At 55.6% G+C, this 21,803-nt stretch overlaps 1 protein-coding gene across 2 annotated transcripts in view; it reads right to left on the bottom strand.

Moving 5' to 3' along the window:
- The window catches only part of RPTOR (regulatory associated protein of MTOR complex 1), a 271,642-nt gene that overhangs the window by 35,287 nt on the left and 214,552 nt on the right, over positions 1 to 21,803 (bottom strand). For both annotated transcript variants that reach the window (XM_019735643.3, XM_019735644.3), the window contains exons 15-21: positions 18,376 to 18,441; positions 17,832 to 18,023; positions 17,242 to 17,382; positions 13,193 to 13,310; positions 12,023 to 12,163; positions 11,509 to 11,667; positions 2,412 to 2,530 (exon numbers count right to left, since the gene is read on the bottom strand). In XM_019735643.3, the coding sequence (XP_019591202.3) occupies positions 2,412 to 2,530; positions 11,509 to 11,667; positions 12,023 to 12,163; positions 13,193 to 13,310; positions 17,242 to 17,382; positions 17,832 to 18,023; positions 18,376 to 18,441 (936 nt within the window). The remainder of the gene's footprint in view (positions 1 to 2,411; positions 2,531 to 11,508; positions 11,668 to 12,022; positions 12,164 to 13,192; positions 13,311 to 17,241; positions 17,383 to 17,831; positions 18,024 to 18,375; positions 18,442 to 21,803) is intronic.

Raw genomic sequence — 21,803 nt, 5'->3', positions numbered from 1 at the left:
AAATTGAAACGTAATCCCCTCATCAGTCACTGGAACAGAAAGTAAGACTATTGAAACTAAATTGAAGACAAGGCTTTCCTTAATGTTTATGCTTAAATCCTTTAGTAGCAATGTTTCCTCTTAAACACACACACACACACACACAGGCTGAGTCGCGTCATCACCAGGTCTCTGGGGAACGTGAACGACAGAGGAGGCCCCCTCTGACCTCTGTCCCACTGGCTCGGGCGTGCTGTGGGAGTGACAGCCGAGGGACACTGAGACGTGTGTGGCTCTAGACCAGCACAGCAGGCAGAGAGCCACGTGCCCTGAAGGGTTACTAGGGCTCCCATGCAGCGTTGTTCAAAGGCCAGAGGCCATGCTCCCAGCAGCCGTGATTTGCCAGCGTAGCTTTGCCTGGTACAGGTCACACACGGGACGTTTAATTGCCTTCAAGTGGTCTGAGTGGCATTTCTGGCTCATGGCTACACACGCTCAAAGGACATGCAAACATGGTCTGGAGAGGTTCCGAACAGGGACATGTCTAATGACCTGGGGTCAGGTCTGCCGTCTCAAACCTACAGCTGAGAAATTCCAAGATTAGGCACTGACATCATATTATTAAAGAATTCGGGTTGATTTTTAGTAAAATTAAATACATAAGAGCCACTGAAAAATAAAACTATGTAGGCCAAATACTGGTCTTATCATGACCAAAATAACCAAAACGCTAAATTAATTGGGGGGAAATGACCAAACCATCCCAGTGCTGGCCTCCAGCTGCCCTGACACAGCCAGGAGGCTACCCTCTGCCTCAAAGAGAAAGGCCGCCAGACCCATCCGTGGGTCACAGGCTCTTAGGCAAAGGGGGTCGGGTGGCTGGGCAGCCTCTGCTTTGTTTGAACATAAATTCTAAAACTTAAACCACTCATCAAAGTCCATACGAAACTTTAGAGTATGTAAGTGGAAATAACTGTTTAAAACCCACCTTTGACATTTTAAACTAAAAGTGGGAGAGGCTATTTTGAGTTTGAAAGAATAGTGGCAAACGGTTAAGACTTGTTTTCCCTGATATGGAGCAGGTGGGTATGACTATTTTCATCCCCGAATCTTCCAGAATCCTGGGCGTCTCTGAGGGCACCTTTCAGAGGCTGTCGTGGCTCTGGGGGCCTGTGAGGCCTCGTGTCACGCCTTTCCTGGGTTCTCCACCTTCCCTTCCCATCAAAAAATAATGAAGTAGGAGTGAAAGACACAGATTCCAGACTTCAGAAAATAGTCTTATGAGTTCTGTGACCTCAGGCAGTGGCATCCTGAGGACAACCCCGATTGTGATTAGGGTCACACGAGGATGGAGACACCACCAGGTAAATGGCACCCGTGACGATACTTCCTTTACTCTTCCTGCAACTTGTCTAGAACCTTGAAATTTTATCAGTTACAAAAATAAATTTTTAAATGCTATCATGAATGACTTCTAGTGCCACTAATGGAAGATGAACTACCATTTAAACTATCCAACTTCCATAAACAACTGGAAAACCAGAAAATGAAAAATGAAATAGCTGTTTTCAGACACTGGCCACTGGGTACTGTGGGCCTGTCCTCTGAGAGAAGGGAACAAATGCAGGCTCTGGCAGTCCAGGCCGCGGCACAGGGAGGGGGACGCAGATGGAGCTGGCAGTCTAGTGAGCAGAGGAGACAGACGGGATCCCCATGGGAGCCAGGGTGGCTGGTATTCACACGGCAGAGCGTAGAGACGAGAGGGCTTCCCAGGTCTGTAGGGGAGGCCCCTCAAGTCTTTGACACAGCACTCTCTGCTCGTCGGTGGGGTGAAAACCCCAGAAGGATGGGGAAAGGACGACTGGAAGCGCAAATAATGCCAAGAGCTCATAAGAAGGACTGGGAGAGTTTACAGCTCCCAAAGAAGGGACTGAAATCAATGACCGAAGCTTCCATCTTAACAAGTTAGAATCAGAAGAGCAAATGAAACCCAAAGTAAACAGAAGAAAAGAAGTAACTAAAAAGCGGGTGTCCATGAAATGGAAAATGAAAAACAACAGAGAAACAATGATGAAACCACAAGGGCGAGCTTTACAAAGTTTCCTACAGCCAGAATGGTTGGGAGTAAGAGAAGTGGTGAGTTACTGGTATCAGGAACGGAAGGGGGACATCACTACAGATCATACAGATGGCGAATGGATCACAAGAAAGAATGGCGGCCTCGCCTCATTTCCTGGTGCCCTGACATGCACAGATGGGCGGACGCAGTGAAATGTGCTGACCGGGGCTACGTGGAGGCAGAACTCAGGGGGTCTTGTAAATGTCTGGTCCGCTAAGCGTTGGGGGTCCCGAATGCGCCTGGACTCCCCGCCCAAACACTCGTGACTGACAGGCGCAGCTGAGGGCGTCGCGGAGGACGCTGCCCCACGTACCTTGTAGGCGATGCTGTTGAGGACTTTCATGGCCAAGTCGGAAACATCCGGGTAGGGGTCTGCGGCCAGGTGCAACAGGACTCTCCACATCTGCGTGTACACGCTATTAAAAGAAACGCCTAGGAAAGAGAAATGGGACATGTCTCAGGAGCAAACAGCTGCCACGGCTGCTGCAGAGGCTCCTTTCCTGAAAACCTGCCCGTGCGATCAGGGAGGGAAGCCCCGTTTCCCTATTATGGTGAGGGGACTAGAGAGTCAGGGATCCTGGTCAGTACACAGGTTTGGTTACACGACTTCCTCTTCTGAGGCTGGATCGTTCTAGAAGGAAAAGGGAATCAGAAAAGGGCGGGGTTCAGCTGAATGCCCGAGCTGCCAGGTGCACATCCAGCTCCCACGGCAGTGCTTGATTCACGTTTAGATTTCCGGGAGCTGCCATAACTGAGCGAGCCGTGTACGCTGGAGGGCAGTCCACACTCCATACCCAGGGCTCTGCGACTCACTGAGTTTTTTTCCCACACACCACATGCTGCATGGTCCCCAACTCTCAGGAAATCACACAGGTGTGCGTGACGTGACCTGAGCCCTCCAACATTTCCTGAGTGTTTTCTACACAGAAGCCTGTCTTCAGGCCAGATGCCCAGACAAATAGGACAGAAACACATGACAGGGAAGTCGTGGACAGGAGGGGAGGGAAGGAAGGCTTCCTGAGGACCTGACCCCGTGAAGGCTGCTGTGCTGTTGGATCCTCATAGTTCCAGCCGCAGGTGACAGCCAGAAGGCCTGACCAACAGGCACAGATTGGGCCTGTGGGAGTGGAGGGATGGCCAGCAGAGCAAACAGTGAACCAAGATACGGAGCTGAGGGAGACACATGAGGGTTCAGAGAAACAGCCTGACCCACCCCTGGACATGCACATCAGGGGTAATGATGGGGTGGCGGGCAGCGGGCTGAGCAGCTCCTGGGTGTGGGGACAGGCAGGGTGAGGCAAGGGCACGTGCCCCTGGGAGGAGGGGGCCATGGAACTGACATCTGCACCATGTTGGATCTGGACGGGCAGAGAAGGAAAAAAAGCAATGCTGGCAGAGGGAGCCGTCTGAGCAAAGGCTGGCTGCAGGAGGGAGGGGCGGCGAGCGGAGAGCACAGCGGTGCTGATGGGGCGCCCTTGTGCGTTCCTGGGGTGAACAGGGGGCCAATGAGGAGACAGTGAACATATAAGTGAACAATGGAGATTCAAAGAGTACTGCAAGGAAGTCACGATTCCATGTCGTTTGACCGGCCAACCGGCGGTGAGGCCCTTTCCGGTGTTTACCAAGGACTTTACACACTACAAGTGTCGTCGGAGGAAAGTGTTAGTGAACACGACTGTTCAAACAAAGTGGGTTTTAGGACACGTTTGAAGCAAAGAGACCGGATGAAGGTTGGGAGTAAAAGTCAGTTCCATGGGCCGGCCCGGTGACTCAGGCGGTTAGAGCTCCGTGCTCCTAACTCCGAAGGCTGCCAGTTCGATTCCCACATGGGCCAGTGGGCTCTCAACCACAAGGTTGCCGGTTCAATTCCTCGAGTCCCGCAAGGGATGGTGGGCAGCGCCCCCCGCAACTAAGATTGAACAAGGCACCTTGAGCTGCCACTGAGCTCCCGGATGGCTCAGTTGGTTGGAGCGTGTCCTCTCAACCACAAGGTTGCCATTTCGACTCACACAAGGGATGGTGGGCTGCGTCCCCTGCAACTAGCAACGGCAACTGGACCTGGAGCTGAGCTGCGCCCTCCACAGCCAAGATTGAAAGGACAACAACTTGACTTGGAAAAAAAGGCCTGGAAGTACACACTGTTCCCCAATAAAGTCCTGTTCCCCTTCCCCAATAAAAAAAAAAATCTTTAAAAAAAAAAAAAGTCAGTTCCGTGCATGAGTCCCAGGCAGACGCACATAGATAGGTCTGAGCTCACCTCAACTGACACCCTCGAATTTGTAAACAGAAGGTGGCACTACTGCACCTCCATTAACCTGGGACAGTGTGGATTTCTGCATGCACGGTGGGCGCCTATGCAAGCTCACCTGACGCCCGCACAGTGACGGAGGTTCATAAAGACGTGCCCTCAGCTCATCAGGGCATGGCTGCCCTCCCGGGGTCACACTATGAAAACTGCACCCCAAGAAGGGCTCACCACATTCCTCCAGTGGCTTTATCACACCAGCATGTGGGCAGCACCAGTCCAGCTGTGGTTCCAAGAGGTGCTGGCTGCTGCTTTGGTCTCCAGGTGACGACACGGAAACCCCACTGCCCAGGTGGGGGCTGGGCCAGGAACAGCAGCAGTGGAGGTGAGGGGATGTCCTATGGCCAGAGGAAAGGTTTTCCAAGAACTATCTCCTGCACGCGCCCACTCACCCATGCGTGTACTCACAGCCAGCTCTGGGTGCTTCCTGTGTGCAAGGAAGGGGGGCTTCATGCCGGCACGGAGTCAGGAGGGGTGCATTTCTAGAACTCTGGCCCAGGGCACACCTGGCCTCTAGTGAGGTGGATGTGTCTGGCAAACTCACTCTCCCCTGCAGGGGAGCCTGTGCTTGGGTGACCGATCCACGCAAACCATATGCTGTTCTCCAGCACCCTTCAGCTTAGAAACAGAACAAAAACCTTCCAACTCTACGTCTCTGTGACATTGTCTAGATTCATGACCAAAGTCTAAGGAAACTGGCAAAATTGGTCCAGAACCTCTGGGAAAAGTTCCTATGATCTACTTCTTCGTTCTTGCAGATGGCCCGCCAATAGGAAATGTGCTATGTTACATGGGGACCAGCAGGTGACCGCACGTGTCATTTCTGTCACGTGGGGACCAGCAGGTGGCCGCACACTTCATTTCTTTCAGAGAGGAGGAAGGCGGGCAGGAGGCTGTCGCTCCGAGTCTGCTCGCAGGACAGCGGTGCAGGGGACAGGTGGCATGCTTCCACGTGCGCAGTGCTCACAGAAAAGGAGCCCCACGCGGGAGGGAGGTGGCCCCTCTCCATCACAAGTGCACTCGGGGCCTCTCACGGAGACTCAAGCTCACCACGGCCACCGTGTGGATTTTCTCCTCTACTGCTCTTGGGCTCAGAGGACACGTGGCACCAGCTTCCCTGAAGCGTGGTCGTCGTGCGACAGGGAGCCGTGATAGGACAGTGGTGGCGACATGCTGCGCAGTGACTCTCAGCCTGGCTGCAGGTGACGGACCCTCGTCCTAGCACACGGTGGGGAGCGGGGGACACTCGTAACCGAGGGAGGGATGGGCACCAGTGTGGAGGCACGCTTCCCGTTGTCATCTGAGAGCAGGCCCAGCAGACAGAACCCTCGTCGGTGGTGCCCTTGGTGCAGACAAGGAGGGTGCAGGGTGGCGCACGGGGTCCCAGTTCCGCCCCTTCCCCCGCTGTGTGGCCTTGGGCCTTAATGTGGGGGTGGCAGATGCAGGCCTGGGGGCAGTGCACGGGTCCAGCTCAGAGAACAGGGCCGTGCCATGCACCAAAGGGCAGGCACGTTACTGTCATTGTCATTTACCTGGAAACAGCTGCTGTGACTGCACTGACACTCTTGCAGGGGACTTCCTCTTTCATGCAACACTGTTTGCCATTCAGCAGGGAACAGTCTCATTTTAGTCTGTCTTTGGCCACAGTGAATGGTGTAGCCACGTGCCAGTGAAAGCATGAAATGGGGCGACGCTATCGTCCCCTGACCTCACTGTCTTCCTTGGTTTGGCACCGCAGTTCCTCGCGGCCTCTCGGCAACGCACCTGGGCCATCTGTCCAGCTGCTGTACATTTCGAATCTGGGCAGTGTGGACAGTGGAGCCCCTGGGAGTGACCCCTCAGGGGACAGGGACCCAGGAGGCTTGTGGCTGTGACATCCTCAGAAACGGCGCCTGTCTGGCACTCGCTGAACTCCCTATGAGCACTAAGAACCTATTTTCATGTCTAGACTAAAAGTAATAAAAGATTATAACCAATGGTTTTAGGGTTTATTTTCTCAGAGCAATGTCCACCATGAAGGGAAATTTGCTCAGAGCTTTGTGGCAACTCCGGGTACCTGACGTCCCCCGCCTGGCAGAGCAGCTCGGAGAAAGGAGCCCAAAGCTCCACTGCAGGTGGGAGCTGCCGCATGTCATCTTCCAGGGGTCACCTACTCCGATGTGGTTGGGGGACTGGGCCCGAGAGCGCCCGCCCCTCCAGGAGCCAGTTCCCAGGACCTGGGCTGCTGTGTTTGCTCCTCTGTGGTGACCCTCCTGTCACTGGGGCCCCCACAGGAGGACCCCCTCACCTCCCCCCTCTGCCTGCTGGAGGTGAGGACCTGTCCCAGCACCGAGGGGACCCAAGGATGGGGTACCGCTGCTGGGGCAGCCGGCATGCCTGTGTAACCCTTTCAGCGGCGTGTCTCCGTGTCCCTGCGACACACTGAGTGATGGCCTTTAATTGGGGCTTTGGCTGTGGGTACCATCAGTCTCGTGGCCAGGCCTTCACCACGCCTCCCTTCCCTCAGGCGCGCTGGTCCCTGCCATCGTCCTTGTTGCTGATCGAGCCTGCTTTCCTCCAGTTCCTCTGAAGAAACCAGCACCTCGTCCACTACCCGAAACCCAGAGCGCAGGACTGGCCTCTCCCAGTGGTACGGGGCCTGCCAGGGATGCTGTGGCCAGGGCTTCCTGGCGCCTCGGGGCGGAAGGGCAGAAAGGCAGGCACAGGCTGTTTCCTGCCGGCCACGGACACATGACACGCTCGGCTCCCAGAGGCCCAGTGGGACACGGCTCCTCTCCGCTGGCCTCGGTCACCTGGGCAGTGCCCGGGCTCCCGGCCTGGTCTCTGCTTCCATCTTCTCTCTGAGGGGAGTCGTCCCGACCCCCGGATTCTGGGCAGGGGGCAGTCAGTATCTGAAGCCAGCCTCACACCGAGTCTGGGTTTGGTGTCAGGAGAGCACGCAGCTGGTGACGGGCGGGCGCCGAGTTTGGCTCTTGGGCTTCCCTGCCAGCCGCAGCTCTGTCGTGGACTCATCACCACGGTAACACATTTTAAACGCTACAAACTGTCACTGAGTTTAGCAGACCCATGAAAGTCGGGCCTCTGATATATGTTGTTGCAAGTGCTCTGGGGACGGGACTTTTTCGGCAGGACAACGCATGCACCTCACCTGTCATCACACCCCTCTTGCCCTGAGTCCCCATAACAGAAATGAAGCCCTGCCCGGCTCCCTCAGCACGGCTGGGACCAGGCTCCCACCAAGAAGCAGGGATGGGGAGACGGAGCACAGGCCGCCGCTGCTCGAGGGGATGGTGCTCAGCTGGCCCAGGGCCAGGAGGAGCGCAGCCTGTGACGTCACAGGGAGGGCGGCTCGTCGGGCAGAGGACACACCGGGGGGGCCTGATGTCTGAACACCAGCGTCAGGGCATCTCCTCACCCTTTCCCTTTGCCACCTGCGGGGTCAGGCAGGTGTGAGGCCCAGGGAGGGAGGGTGGTTCTGCGGGACACGACGGGACCCCGGACGTCCTAGGTTGCCGTGGTTCTGGAAACCTCTTCCACAGGATTCCGTGAACAAGGCTAAAAAGGTTGCTGTTCATTGGTTGAAACGAAAGAAACTGGCTTTAAAGAGGTGAGCGCTGTGAGTGCTGGGCTTCTGTGCAGGCCATGAACTTAAACTCTCACGCGAGCACCTGCTTCTGGCGGGCGGGCGTGAGCGCTGTCTCACCGAGTGCAAGTGACCCGACTTCCCACACGGCTGGTTTGTCTTCTCAACATTCCCAACTCCGGCTCATTTTGAAACTTTTCCCCTCAAGTTTTCAAAGATTTGAATAACATAAGATAAAACTCAGTTTTCTGCAGCAAATATGTCCAGGACCCGGACTTTGCATGCAAGAGGGACCGGTGGTGAGGCAGTTGGAGGTGGGGGCCACCGCACCCACTCACTCACGGGACACGGGACCCCTGCTGCTGTCCTCAGCGGTGCTGTGCTCTCCAACCTGACATGGCCTCAAAGGTCACAGGGAGTCTGCACCGCTGACCCCGCCAAGGCCAGCGTCCCGTCAGTACCAAGGACTAAACCGATATTCACTCATCAGAGAGAGCTGTGTCCCAACAGGGGCCAGGCCACACGTCCCCACCCTGTGGACGCCCAGGAGCACAGCACCAAACATGACCGGCCAGTTAACAACGGAAACACCAGGGCTGCAATGCACCCTCTGCCTACGCCAGCTCACGGAGGCTGCCGCACGGCACTTAAGCCACCCAGAGGGAGGGGATGCCGCAGGAGCTGGGACCTTCAGATGGGGGTTCTCAATGGTCCCATGAGGACAAGAGTTTAATATTTGGATGTGGTCGCACTTCACAAAGGGAAGGCACTGCATGCTGGCAAGCGCAGGCAGCCAGGTTTGACTTTTGATTTTCGTCTTGAGGGCCAACTGTGTGTCAGAACGGAGAGCTGCCAAGTGGATTAAGGTTGACCTCAGCACATGTGGGGCGGGGGTGGTGGTGGTGGTGCAGGACACATTTGCTCCAAGGCACCTCACCTGGAAGCCCGTCACGAGGAAGGAGGAATGATGCAGGCAGGATGGGAGTAGGACCAGTTTGCAGAACTGCCAAACGTCCGTGAAGAGGATTCGGCTGGCGTAGCAGCAGGGAGGCTGCTGTGGCTCTGAAGGTGCTGAGGGCTGGGCCGCAGGGGGAGGGCGAGGAGGGGCCCAGCACCTGAGTCCCCTGTGACCCCCAGCCAGGTGGGAAGAACGCACACCTCTGGGGCAGGGACTGGAGATTCCTGGGGCTGGGAACAGCAGCACCAAAGGCTGCGGCCCTCAAACGGTCACTTCTTCTACCCCAAGTGCCCCTGGCACAGTGTGGGGCGCTTACAAAGTATTTGCTGGATGAACGAATGAGAAAGAGCAGGCAGAGAATGTTCTCCGTTCCGTCGTGGGGCTGCCCGTGGGCCCTGGAGGGGCGGGCTGATGGGTGGCGGCGGCCTGGCCAAACCCCACCGGCAGCTGCTGCTTTCTGACGGCTTGCCCGGAGTTTTACACTTTTAAGTGGTCGGGGAAAAGATCAAAAGAAAGAATATTTTGTGACATGTGGACGTTTTATGAAATGGAACTTCAGCTCATAATAAAGCTTTATTGGAACACAGCTGTGTTCGTTGGCTCACACGCAGTCTGCTGCTGCCTTTGCGCCTCAGAGGCTGTTCCAGCCGCCAAGCTCAAGTTCTGCACTGTCCGGGCCCCTGGCTAACGTGAATGTTGGCAGGCAGAGGTCACACCTTGACTTTGGGGCAGGAGGGAGGGGTGCAGAGGGGGCGGGGCTTGTGGAGAACCGCGTGATTGACAGCACTGCACAGCCCCGTTCCTACTTCCCATCATTTAACATGTTTCCACTGTGGGTGTCTCAGCGGAAACAGGAACAGAATGTGGTTCATACAGACCTACGTTTTCAAAGGCTCCCGAGGGCCAGCCTGGGGGCTTAACCACTACCTACAATTAATTCTATTAGGAGAGCGTATTCCAGCTCAAAACAAACATCTCGCGGGGGCACAGACGACATTATGCTTCACTGGTGATTAGCAGTAAACGTACTCACGCTGATGCAAACTCTGTGCCTCTGGCACTTGGGGCATTTCAGCAAACAACCAAATGCGCAAACCTGCAATGTTCCATCACAATTTAAATGGACAAGTTGGTATTTCCGAGCTAAGTTCTTTGTTGTGGGTGCATCTCGGGAGCAAGGATCCCCTTTCAGTTCTGACTACTCTGGGGAGGGCTACCGTCCATCCAGACAGACCCTCCTTGTAGGGACCACAGCGGCCGGCCGGGTCCCTTTCCAGGGCGAGCAGAGGACCAGTGTCTTGGGGTTCACTCAGGTTCCACTAGCCAGGGCGTCTGGACTGCCCCCTTTCAGACTGTGACACCACCAAGGAGGACGGAGCCAGAAACAGTTGACATTATCACATGATGCAGAGTGTGAACTCCAAGGCAGAGGGGTCATAACGGAAACCAGCAAATAACTCAGAACTGAACGTGAGAGCCAGTGGTGCCAGACAAGTGGTGCTGAGAGGGAGTCACAGAACTAAATACTCAGATGAGAGGGAGAGGGGAAGCTCACAAACAAGCCTTATTTTCAACTGCAGAACTGAAAAGGAACAAGAGAGGACAACTACAGAAAATAGAAGGGAGTAAAGAAAAGAAGTCACTGGATCACTAAATAAAGGAAGAGCAGAGCACGAAATCAGCAAAGCAAAAGCTGAAAACACTACAGAAATTAACAACAGTCGTGGAAGATTAGTCAAGAAAAGGGAGAAAAAGCAAACATATCCTAGGAAAGAAAAGGAGGCATATCTACAGAGACAGCAGAGATTAAAAAATCATGAGAACGTTCTGCACCACTTCATGGAAAAAAATGAGAAAATTTAGCTGAGATGGACAACATCTTAAAAATATAACATGGGTGGTGAGCACACAATGTGATATATAGATGATGTATTATAGAACTGTACACCTGAAACCTATGTAACTTTACTCCCCAATGTCACCCAATACATTTAATTAAAAAAATATATATATATAACATGTCAAATGAAATAGACAACCTGAATAATCCTGCCACCATCAAAGACACGGAACTTGAATTTAAACCTATCCACAAAGCCCTGAGAGGCCCAAACAATTTTCGAGGCCAGTCCTGCCCGGACACCCAAAGGACACACACCTTTGTCTTATACAAACTGACCCCCTCTCTGGGGTGGGGCCTGGGCGCTGCAGGGTGGTGCTCTGCCCCTGCTGTGACAACTCAAACGTCTCCTGGGGGCAGAGCCACCCCGGCTCAGAGCCCCTGTTCTATGCCACGGAGTTCATCACGATGGAGACTGATGGAAGGTTCCAGCAACCTCCCATAAGGCACAGCTGGCCAGCCCAGACAGCCCTGGAAGGGCCTGTCAAACGCCATCAGGTTGGAATCAAAGTGACCGAGGCTTTCATGCTGCTGACAGTAAAACTTACTCCTGCCACTTTTCACGGCCCTGGCGGCTACACGCTCTGACCAAGCCGGTTTCGGGGTGCGTGTACCTGGCGTTTACTGTGCTGTGCTGGGAGGGGAGGTCGGGCAGGGGGCTCACCAATGAGGGAGTTGAGGGCCGAGTAGGAGCTGACACGGCGCATCTTGTCGATAGTCTCGAAGGACAGGATATACTCCTCGTTCTCGGGGCTGCCCAGGGTGCTGCTGGCGCTGCTGCTGGTGCTGAGGTTCCCGGGGGAGAACGCCACTGCGCTTCCAGCTGCCGGACACCACACAGAGGAGGAGGCGGTCAGTGCCGAGCGCCCAGGACCTCCGCTGGTCCCACAGTTAGCGGCACGTGACTGAAACGTGTAATCCCCCCCCGCCCCCCCCCAGCTCCTCTGGAGCCAGGCCCTCACTCCCCAGGGAGACGTCGGGCCACTGGCAGGGCCCGGGGGCATCAGGACCCTCCTCCAAGCCTGCACAGGGCCCACGGGCTACTGCGGGCGCTAATGCACGAGCGCCAGGCGAGCCAGGCACACACTGACGGCAGAGAAGGGCGGGCACCTGTTCCTGAGGAAATACAGCCCCCAATACAAGCATCCCACCCAAGTACCCGGTTTCCAGACTCTTACATTCTTCTGTCAAGCTCAGGTTCTGCAAAGACTTGTTCAAGCTTCTGGCTGTGTTGACAGTGCGAATGTTCCCGTAGGAGCTCACAGAACGAAGCCGGGGGGTGCAGGGGCTGTCCCGCACAGGGGTCAAACTGCCCCCCTCTAGTGGGAAAGAAGGAGAGAGAGTTCACGGTGGGCTCCCGGGGAGGACAGACGTTCCCTCTTAGCTGGCGGCTACGACAGGTGACATAACCCTTCCCTGCGAATGCAAGGCCCCACGACTCAGGATGGAGCTCTGCCACACGGAGGCTGGTCTCAGCTGGACAGACTAATGACAGGGTGTAGGGGGGAGGTGTAAGGAGCACGTGACCCCACCCCACGTCTGTTGCTTGTTCAGTTACGAAAGCCCACGTGTAGCAGGCCTGGCACTGTGGCTTCTGCGAGGGGGGTGCGAGTTGGCACCGGCAGGACCCCGCCTGCTGCCTCCATGCCCCCCTCCGGAACAGCGGCTCCCCCACTGAGTGAGCTCATTCCCGCTTCCCCTCCTGGTGCACTAAGGGGGCGCTGCCTTCATCACGGAGCACGAGAGCTCTTTCTTGCAGAGACAGCTGTGTTCCAGGGTGACGGAACAGAAAGCTGGCACAGAGGCAAACGTGAGTCAAGGAGCTGCCGAACGTGACTCACTGACCTGCGAGACCCACACATGACATTCCTCATCACAGGAGGGGGCCACGTACTCTTCTCTAAGCCCCCTAGCCCACATATGTGGGCATCATATCCACCAATTTGATTTCCAAAAAGGGTAAACAGGAAGGAAACGAGTCAGGGCTAGTGCAGCCCCTTTCCTGCCCCTTCTATTCTGCTAAACGCCTGGGAAGACAAGAATCAAAGGCCACTTGGCAGCACTTGAGATCTGAGCCCAGGTCTTGGCAAAACTGAGGGGCTGCGACAGTTCTGACGAAGGGTCCCCGGTCCGCCAGAGGCAGCCAGGTGAGGCAGCCAGGTGAGGCGCCAGGTGAGGCAGCCAGGTGAGGCGCCAGGTGAGGCAGCCAGGTGAGGCGCCAGGTGAGGCAGCCAGGTGAGTCGCCAGGTGAGGCGCCAGGTGAGGCAGCCAGGTGAGGCGCCAGGTGAGGCAGCCAGGTGAGGCGCCAGGTGAGGCAGCCAGGTGAGGCGCCGGGCTGCCGTCCGTACCTGTGGTCGCCGGGGAAGGCAAGGGGTAGTTCTTCTCCTCCTCCATGAACTGCAAGGCCACCGTGCAGAAGTTGCTTTCATACTGCACCACGAGATGACTCAGAGCCACCACCAGCTCCTGCCGAGGGAGAAGGGACACGGCACTTACTGGCGGCGGGGAAAGGCTGTGCACAAGCAGCGAGGCTTAAACGTGAACGCCAGACGCTTGAGTCGCCGTAGAAAAAAGAAAGGTTAAGAGGGAACTTTGTGCTCGGTGTCAGCGACGGGGACTGTCCCGTGGGAGCAGAAGCCTCTGAACAATGAGTGAGGTCACGGGTCGGAGGCCACCGGCCATGAGGAACCTCCACAGAGGGCACCGGGACCCCGACAGGGCCTGCTGACCGCGAGGCACGAGCGGCACCGGGAAGATGGTGGAGGGGCCCAGTGTGAGTGACACCCCATCAGACTGGGAAGCTCAGGGCTGTGACCCGGGCTGACGCCGCCTCCTGACAGACCCACTGGCAAGCCGTCTGACTTCCGGGCACATGACAGCAGGTCATGCCTGATAAGCCCACACGCCCGCTCAACTAAACGCAAAACTTGCAGTTGTACTATTTTCCAGTCGCTGAAAGGCAAGAAGAAAGGTCTGCCTGATCTTTAGGGCCCCTGCCTCAGCCCAAGGACATGGATACAGTGGACGACTCCTTCAGCGCAGTGACACGTGCTGCTGTACCAGCAGGGCCTGGACATGCTGAGTCCGGGACACAAAACGGGAATGCCGGTGCGACGACTCTCCCCTCACTATTCAGACAATTTCAACTTCAGCCTCGTCTCTTTTTTGAAAAGCACGTAGCAGAAAGCTGAGGCCTGTGAGGAAGCCGCCGAGGCCAGGAGAGCTGTGCCGAGGCACCAAGTGTCCGCAGGCTCCAGACGGGCCCCAGGTGCGCTCACTGGCTGCCCCCCTTTGAGGGCCTCTCCCTCACCTCACACCCTCCTGGGCCTCCCCGTCACACGTGGGGACTGCTCCTGAAGCTACTCCGCTGTGGCCCCTCTCTCTCCAAGTTCCAGGCTGGCCCTTCCCACTGCTGGCCGTGCATCTCCACCTAAGCACACACGCAAACCACAGACGCAACCTGCCCAGCAGTCTGCTGCTATGTCCTTCCATTCAGCCCTGACAGGGACCTCTCGGCCTGTGCCCACGGAACCAGAACTACCGGCTTAGGTGAGAACCCTGAATTGTGCAGACCCACCCCTCTGTGCCCCAGCCCTGCCTCTGCCATTGGTCCCCGAGTCTAACTGCGCCAGGCCTGTACACCCGAGCAGCCTCTTCCTGCAAACCAGAGCCCAGCTCACTTTTGCTGTGTGAGGCAGTGACGTGCTGCTGAGACAGTCACCTGTCACCCCACCCAGTGGAGGTGATGCTGGTACCGTCTACAAAAAGCACTGGTTGCCTCGTTACTTCGATGCAGAGTGAAACAGCTCACACCAGGCTGGGAACACATTAATTTGTGCCGCGGTCCTGCTGTTCTGCCCAGGAAGGCCTCCCTAGTGCCCCCGGCTCACCCTTCTGCTTCTCTGGGCCTCCACTCAGATGCCCCTGCATCCAGGCTCCCCTCCGGACACCCCCCCTTCACCGCCTTTCCTCCCAACACGACCACCTGCCACGTCACTCATCCGTCTGTTCGGTCTCCAGCCTGCCCCCACCTCAAGTGCACGTTCTCAAGGGAAGAGCCAGGGTTCGGTTCACGGCTGGGTAAGCAAGCCCGGGTGACGCAGGCCGGGCACACAGAAGGGGAGTCACACGTGCCTGCGGAAGGAAGGAAGCCTTTCCCTTCAGAGACGAGTGTGAACCCAGGCTCCATTTTTAAAGTGAGTCGCCAGAGGCTCCTGAGACGCCACGCCTGGCACACGACTGCCCCATGGGACTCGGCCAACACTGCCCTGGTCACGAGGCAGGCCAGGCCACGCGCCCTCCGGGTCCTTCTCGCAGCCTCTGCACTGACTGCCCCCCACGCCCGTTTCCTGCCCGGGGCTGCCTCCACTCCACGTTTCCGACACCAAACTACCGGTGACTGTTTTGTGACCCCTGCTCAGAGCGTCCAACTCGGCCCACAACTGCAGCAGGACAGCAGTGCTGGGGCGTGCGTGCGTCTGTGCCCATGTGAACACCACGGGCTCACCTCCGGGAGAAGGCACCCTGGCCCAGGTGGGTGGAGCCCTGTCGTCTCCCAGAGGCCTGGGTCCCGGGCGCTGATGGGGAACAGCCCGATACTTCCTGCCGGTCTCGCTTTGAGTCAGGCGTGTGGGCAAGGCCGACCGGCACCCCTGGGGGTCTGTGGTTGCTGAACACAAGTGATGTGCATGCCTCCTGCTTTCCTTGCTAAGGTGATGACAGCGGGGACGCTGTGAGTAAGGGACGCGGGGTCCCTGTGTCATGTCGCGCCCCCCCACCCCCCACCCTGTCATGCCGCGAGAAAGGCGTGGGTGGAAACTGGAGGGTCACAAGCCTGCACCCCTCGCCGGGCCCTTCTTGATGAGCCGGGGGCGGGGGTCTTGCTGACTGGGCATCTGGATTTGGTGCTTAGTGGACAAGGTCAAGTTCAAAATGATTAGGGAGGCTGACAGGAATTTGCTGACTTTTTGATTTTATCAAGTAAGCTCATTAAACAAGTCAACAAACAAAATCGGACCCTCTGTTCTCATTATCGCCTCACCTAGGAGAGGATACTTTTGTTATTAAAACGTAAACGGATGAAACCTTGTTTATATTGAATACATATGACTATGAAAAGCCCGCCATCATAGCCGTATTTGTCTCATTTTGCACAAGCTGCTGAACGCCAGCAGCCGGTCACAGGCTACAGGTCAGAGCCATGTCTCGGGCCCCAGAGCTGACGTCCCAGAACGAGGCCCCACATAAGAGGCGGCTGTGAAGGGGCAGGTCAGCCCGCGGAGCGCGGTGCCAGGTCTGAGTGGAGCTCAGGACTGTCAGGCCCCTGGCGCTGGTCTCCTGGGCCAGTTGGCTGTGCCTGTGTTCCCTCAGAGTGCCATGTGCCACGACAGCGTCAGCACGCGGCTGTGAACGAGGAGAAAGCAAGCCGCCAGGTGCAGGAGGACTCTGCACAGAGAAGAAGGCTCACGTTTCAGGGAGGCGCCCCACCGCTGCTAGAGGCGGTGCCCTGCCCGTCCACCGCCAGCGCCCCCAGACCTCCGCGTCTCCCGCGTGCCCCAGCCAACGTCACCCCATCGACTCATTTAACAGGCCTGCTGTTGGCTGGGCCCCCTTAGAACACAAACACCCCAAGGACAGCCAAGGTCCCTAGGCCTGACACGGCGCTGTACCTGGAACATGAAAGACACTCAACATTTGTGCAAAGAAGGGGGCACCCGGTGCTGCACAGAAGGCGCGGTCCTGCCACGCTGGCCTGGGGACTGGGAGCCACCGCCCTCCAGCCTCACCCCTCCTGCCCGCTCAGCGCTGCAGCCACACCTGGCCCAGGCCCCTCCCTCCCTGGCTCCCGGCTGCTCAGCCTTCAGGACCAGTAAACCATGAGGGTCCCCTGATGGCCCTGTGACAGGGAACGAGGGGGTCTGGTTGTGCTGAGCCAACTTTTGAGAGGGGTGTGAGATCTTGGACAGAAATCTGTGATATTTCTACACTTAAACAGACAAGTAAGACTTTCAACTTTATAAACTGTTTTGTGGAGTCGCTGACAAACACGGGGGCGGGGAGGGGAACACACGCACAAACCTTTGCGTCTGTCTATGGGTGTCTATGTTCTTTTGTCTCCATGGGGTGTGTATGTGTTGCTCCCAGGCAGGAAGGAGCCTATTTTATAAGCTGCCAGGAGACACAGCCTGCTAAATGCCCTTAAATGAAGCAAACACACGAGTATCTGGGGAAGAAACGCATTTTGGAGAATTAAGCAAACACTGAAAGGTCCGCTCTCAGAAGGACGCTGGCCGGTGGGAACTGCGTGCTCATTGCTGCAGTCAGGGCCCCGGGCTGACCCGGGCGCATGGGAGACCCGCTGCGAGGCGGGGCCGGCACGGTGCTGGGGGACACATACCTTCCGGACCACAGGGCTCCCGTCGTTGATCAGCTGGGCCAGCATCATGGCCACATTGTGATCGATGGTGGTGGAGTGGTCGGTCCTCTCTGCCGAGTTGCCCACAAATGTGCCGAGCGCGAAGACGGCCGCGCAACGTACCTGCAGGGGCCGGGGACAGCGCGTCACAACTCCGCCCAAGCTGGCTGCCTGGCCTCAGCTCCCGCCACATTCAGCTCAGCTCAGTCCAGTTTCACGAATACTCACTGCCCAGTCCTACCCGTGAGGACAGAGCAGAAGTAGGGGTGGGCAGAAGGAGGGGTCCCCGTGGCCCCAGCTTGAGGGGCTGGTGACAGGCTGTACAGGCGGGAACTTCTGGGATCAAAAGAGCAAGCCAGGCACCATGTCAGCCATCAGTGACAGAGACCCATCAGTGAGCGGCTCCGGGGACCGGCTGTGGAAGGGGACAGCTTCTGAACACGAGGCAGCATGAGACAGAGCGGTCCCCACGCCACCCATTCACACAGCATCCGGCTGGACCACGGGCTCAGAGTACCCGCCAGCTCCACGACCACACTTAGCCGGGAGCCCCTGGGTGGAGATGCACTCACCTCGGGAATGGGGTCCGAGAGGAGGCTGCAGAGTTTCTCGTGGGCACTGTCCCGCACACCACACCATCGGGCCGAGTCGAAGTTCTGCCAGATGCGCCCCAAGCAGATGGCCACCCACTGGCGCAGCAAGGGGTGGGGGTCGCTGAGCTGCTCCAGGCAGATGGCAATCAAGTTCCCCTGGAGGCAGGCTTCCTGCGGGAGGGCAGAGGCGCTCAGGGGGACACCCGGGGAGGGGTGAGGGGTGCGGGCTGCGGGCTGCGGTCACGGCCCCCATGGTTCTCGGGAAATCTCGGTCATGTCCTTCACTTTAAATCCCACCACCTGCAGTTTACCCTGCGAATGGCTGGCTAAACGCAGGGCCCAGGCCCCACTGCCCCCATGCGTCCCCCAGTGCTGGCGCTTCGGTCACCTCCCTCTCCCTAAGGGTGACGGCTTCATTAGGCATTGGGAACAACAGCTCCTCTGCTCCCCAAACAGGGCAGCTTGGGCCACAGGTCTGCAAGGGCGCAGGAGGCTGTGGGGCGGGACCGGCCGTGCCACTCACCTGCCCGGTGTTGTAGTTGTTGACGATCACGGCGAGGATGAAAGCCGTCATGGTCCTGTGCTCGGCCTGGAAAACACGTCACCCCGGTGCTGCACTGTCCCCAGGACACTTATCGTCCCCCAAGTGCAACAGAGATGGCCTTTCAGAATGAGCTCCACGCATAGTTAATGAGCCATAGTTAACGAGCTGCATGCATGATTCATTACTATCTTTTGAGGGCACAAAAAAAGAACACGCTTTAGGAGGGTCTGACAGCTCTGGGCTGGCCTCTCAGAGGACAGACTGCTCCCTGAAGCACCGACGCCCCAGGACAGGGACAGGTCTTCCGGGAGTGTCCTGTCACAGGCTGTCCTGTGACCAGGACGTTCCCTGGCTGCCCCCGGTCACATGGTAGTGACATGGATGGATACACCAGCCTCCCTTTGCTTCATTTCTTTTTTCCTGGTCTTTTATTGGAGGGATCAGTTTCCATTCTCTCCTCTCCTGAGTTATGAGCCAGTCGGTCCATCTCTACCTGTGGTGCCTGGTGGACTCCACTCACACTGAACAAACACTAAACTAAGCGTCCCCTGGGTCCCCTCGCCCTTGGATTCATGCAGGGCTGTCAGTGCCCCAGTCCTGATATCCCACTCATGTGTCTACCCTGCACATTAGTGATGAGCATTTATTATTTTAGAGCCAATGCTTATTGAGATTGGCCCACGGGTCTGCTTTTTGCTGCTTCCTGCATCCGACCCTTCCCTCGGGGTTCAACTTCCTCCTGAAAGACAGTCTGTACAAGTATCTCCGTTGGGGGTAGAACACGGTAACCGCCAGTGTCTGAAGACATGCGGGCTTCCCGCTCACTCTGGATGGCACTGTAGCTGGGCAGAGACTCCGAGGGTGACGGCCGGCTTCCTTCAGAGCTTTGAAAACGGCTTCTCCGCTGTCTCCCGCCATCTGTCTCTGCTGACAGAAGCCCGCTTCCCGTGGAATCATGTTCACTCCTCTACGAAAAATCTTTCTTTTGGTTCTTGCTACTTTTGCCTTCGATCGTCTCTACTTTCGTTACGATGACTCTGGGGGGATGCGTTCTATTCAACCTTCTCAAGCTTCACTGTTTGTAAATTTGAAAACTCGTTTCTTCAAATGTGGGAAACCCTCAGCCACGATTTGTTCACACTGCTTCCCATGACTGTCTCCAGTCTCCCTCTTAGCAACAGGACACTTTCTCATCCCATGTCTCCCGACCTCTTCCTCACGTCTTCTGTCTGCGTCATTCCAGGAGCTTTCGCCACGAATTCGCATACTGGCTGCATCTATGCTGCTGTTCATTTCATCTGTGGTTTTTTTTTCTTCTTTTTTTTTTATTAGTTTCAGGTGCACAAGACAAAGCAATACTTAGACGTTTATCATTTATATCCCTCACACTGTGTGAACCCCTCCCCATCCACTATCCCTCTGACATCGCACACAGCCATTACATTTCCACTGTCTCTATTCCTAATGCTGTACTCCGCTTCCTGTAACCATACACATACATATATATATATAAAATTATAGTTGACATTCATTATTGTTGAGCTTCAGGCGTACAGTGCAGAGATCAGGCATCTACATCATCCCTGAGGTGGTCTCCCAAATGGGACACGTGTCCATCGGATACCCTACAAAATCTTTACAACATTATTGATTACGTTCCCCAAATTAATTTTCAGAACCCCTGTGGCCATCTTGTGGTTACTGACTGTTTCCTAATCCCCTCACCTTCCCCCTTATCCCCACCCCCCTCCCATCTAGCAACCCTCAGTTTTTCCTCTATGTCTCTGAGACTGTTTCTGATTAGTTCATTCATTTATTATTTTCTTTAGATTCCGCATATAAGTGAGATCATATGGTATTTGTCTTTCTCTGTCTGACTTATTTCACTTAACATAATGTTCTCTAGGTCCATCCATGTTGTTGCAAATGGTAAGATTTCCTTCTTCTTTATGGCTGAGTAATACTCCATTGTATAAATGCACCACAGTTTCTTAATCCAGGCGTCTACCGATGGGCATTTCGGTTGTTTCCATGTCTTGGCTATTGTGTACATTGCTGCAATAAACATAGGCGTGCATAGAGATTTTTGAATTAGAGTTTTGGATTTCTCCGGATAGATACCTAGGAGTGGAATTGCTGGATCATAAGGTAGTTCCATTTTCAGATTTCTGAGACACCCCCATACTGTTTTCCATAGTGGCTGCACCAATCTGCAATCCATCTGTGGAGTTTTTAATGACAGTGCCTGTGCTTCCACGACAGGTTCTACCCCCAGCCCCACCCCCAACCTGCCTGGTTGCTAAGAATCTACTTGGTCATTTGGAGGACAAGTAAAAACAGAATATATTATTTCTTATAATTGGCACAAAGCTACTTCAAGAAACTATACAGTGGTTTACTTTTGGACAAAATTAAAACAAATTCTTTTATCGATCATTTAAACATGGTGTTCCTGTGACTTTAGAGTCCGTGTCAGACACGTCTGTTAGTTTCACTTCTCGGTGCTAATTCTGCTGCCGACTTATTCTCCTTCGTGCTGGTTTGCCTGATTGTGGGCTGAAAGTAGGCGGTGTCTCCCATGTGGAATGTCCCTGAAGAAAGGTTTGCCTTTGCTTCTTCCAGGCCCCTGCGGGTTTCAATTTCCTGAACGAGTTTTACGTTCATTTCTTGGCTGGTGGCTCTCAGCCACCTGGGACGGGGACACGCAGCCCCCACCCCATGTGTGTACAGGCCTGAGGTTCCAGTTTCCCTTGGATTCTTCTTTCAACTTTCTGCCTGGACATGGAGCAGCCTTCCTTGCCCTTCTTAACACCTCGCGGGCTCCTGGCTTTGAGCAGGGGTGTCGGTTTTGGGGGCGTCACCAGCTCAGGCCCCAGGTGCTCTGTGCAGACTCTGCTCCACATGCCTCGGGGACCCCAGGGTCACTGACATCCTCGCTCGCTGCCCACTGTGGCTCTTCTCTGACCCCTCTCTTCAGTTTAGGGCGTTTGGGAATTTCCTTCCCTCTCACATTGGGCTCTATCCTCAGAACTGAAAGGTGTTGGAATTGAAGCGGGGCCCATTCGTGTTGGCTTAGCTCATCATCTCACTGCATTTTACCGGTTTAGCATTCTTTTTCATTCCTTTGATTTGTTTTCTTACTCACCCTGAAGAACAGGGAGGTGATTATTTCCAAAACTCATACGAAGTACAAACTTTAACTGCCTATGCTGATGTCTAACTGCCACACTTAAGCTAAAACACACAAGTACTATTTACCTTTTATATAACAATCCTGTTTTTAATATGTTCTGTGTTTTTAAAAAATCTCATTTACTTTAGAAAACCAGCTACAGGGTTAAATTACATCTGAAAGTTCCTTTATACGACTAAAGCCAACTAAACCCGTGTAGACGGGTTGTTATACT

The sequence above is a fragment of the Rhinolophus sinicus genome, chromosome 12 (assembly GCF_057876585.1).
Source record: "Rhinolophus sinicus isolate RSI-liver-muscle chromosome 12, RSI-T2T, whole genome shotgun sequence".
In the NCBI taxonomy this organism is placed as follows: Eukaryota; Metazoa; Chordata; class Mammalia; order Chiroptera; family Rhinolophidae; genus Rhinolophus; species Rhinolophus sinicus.
The sequence above is the reverse complement of the archived record's forward strand: the minus strand, read 5'-3'. Positions and strand labels throughout refer to the sequence as shown.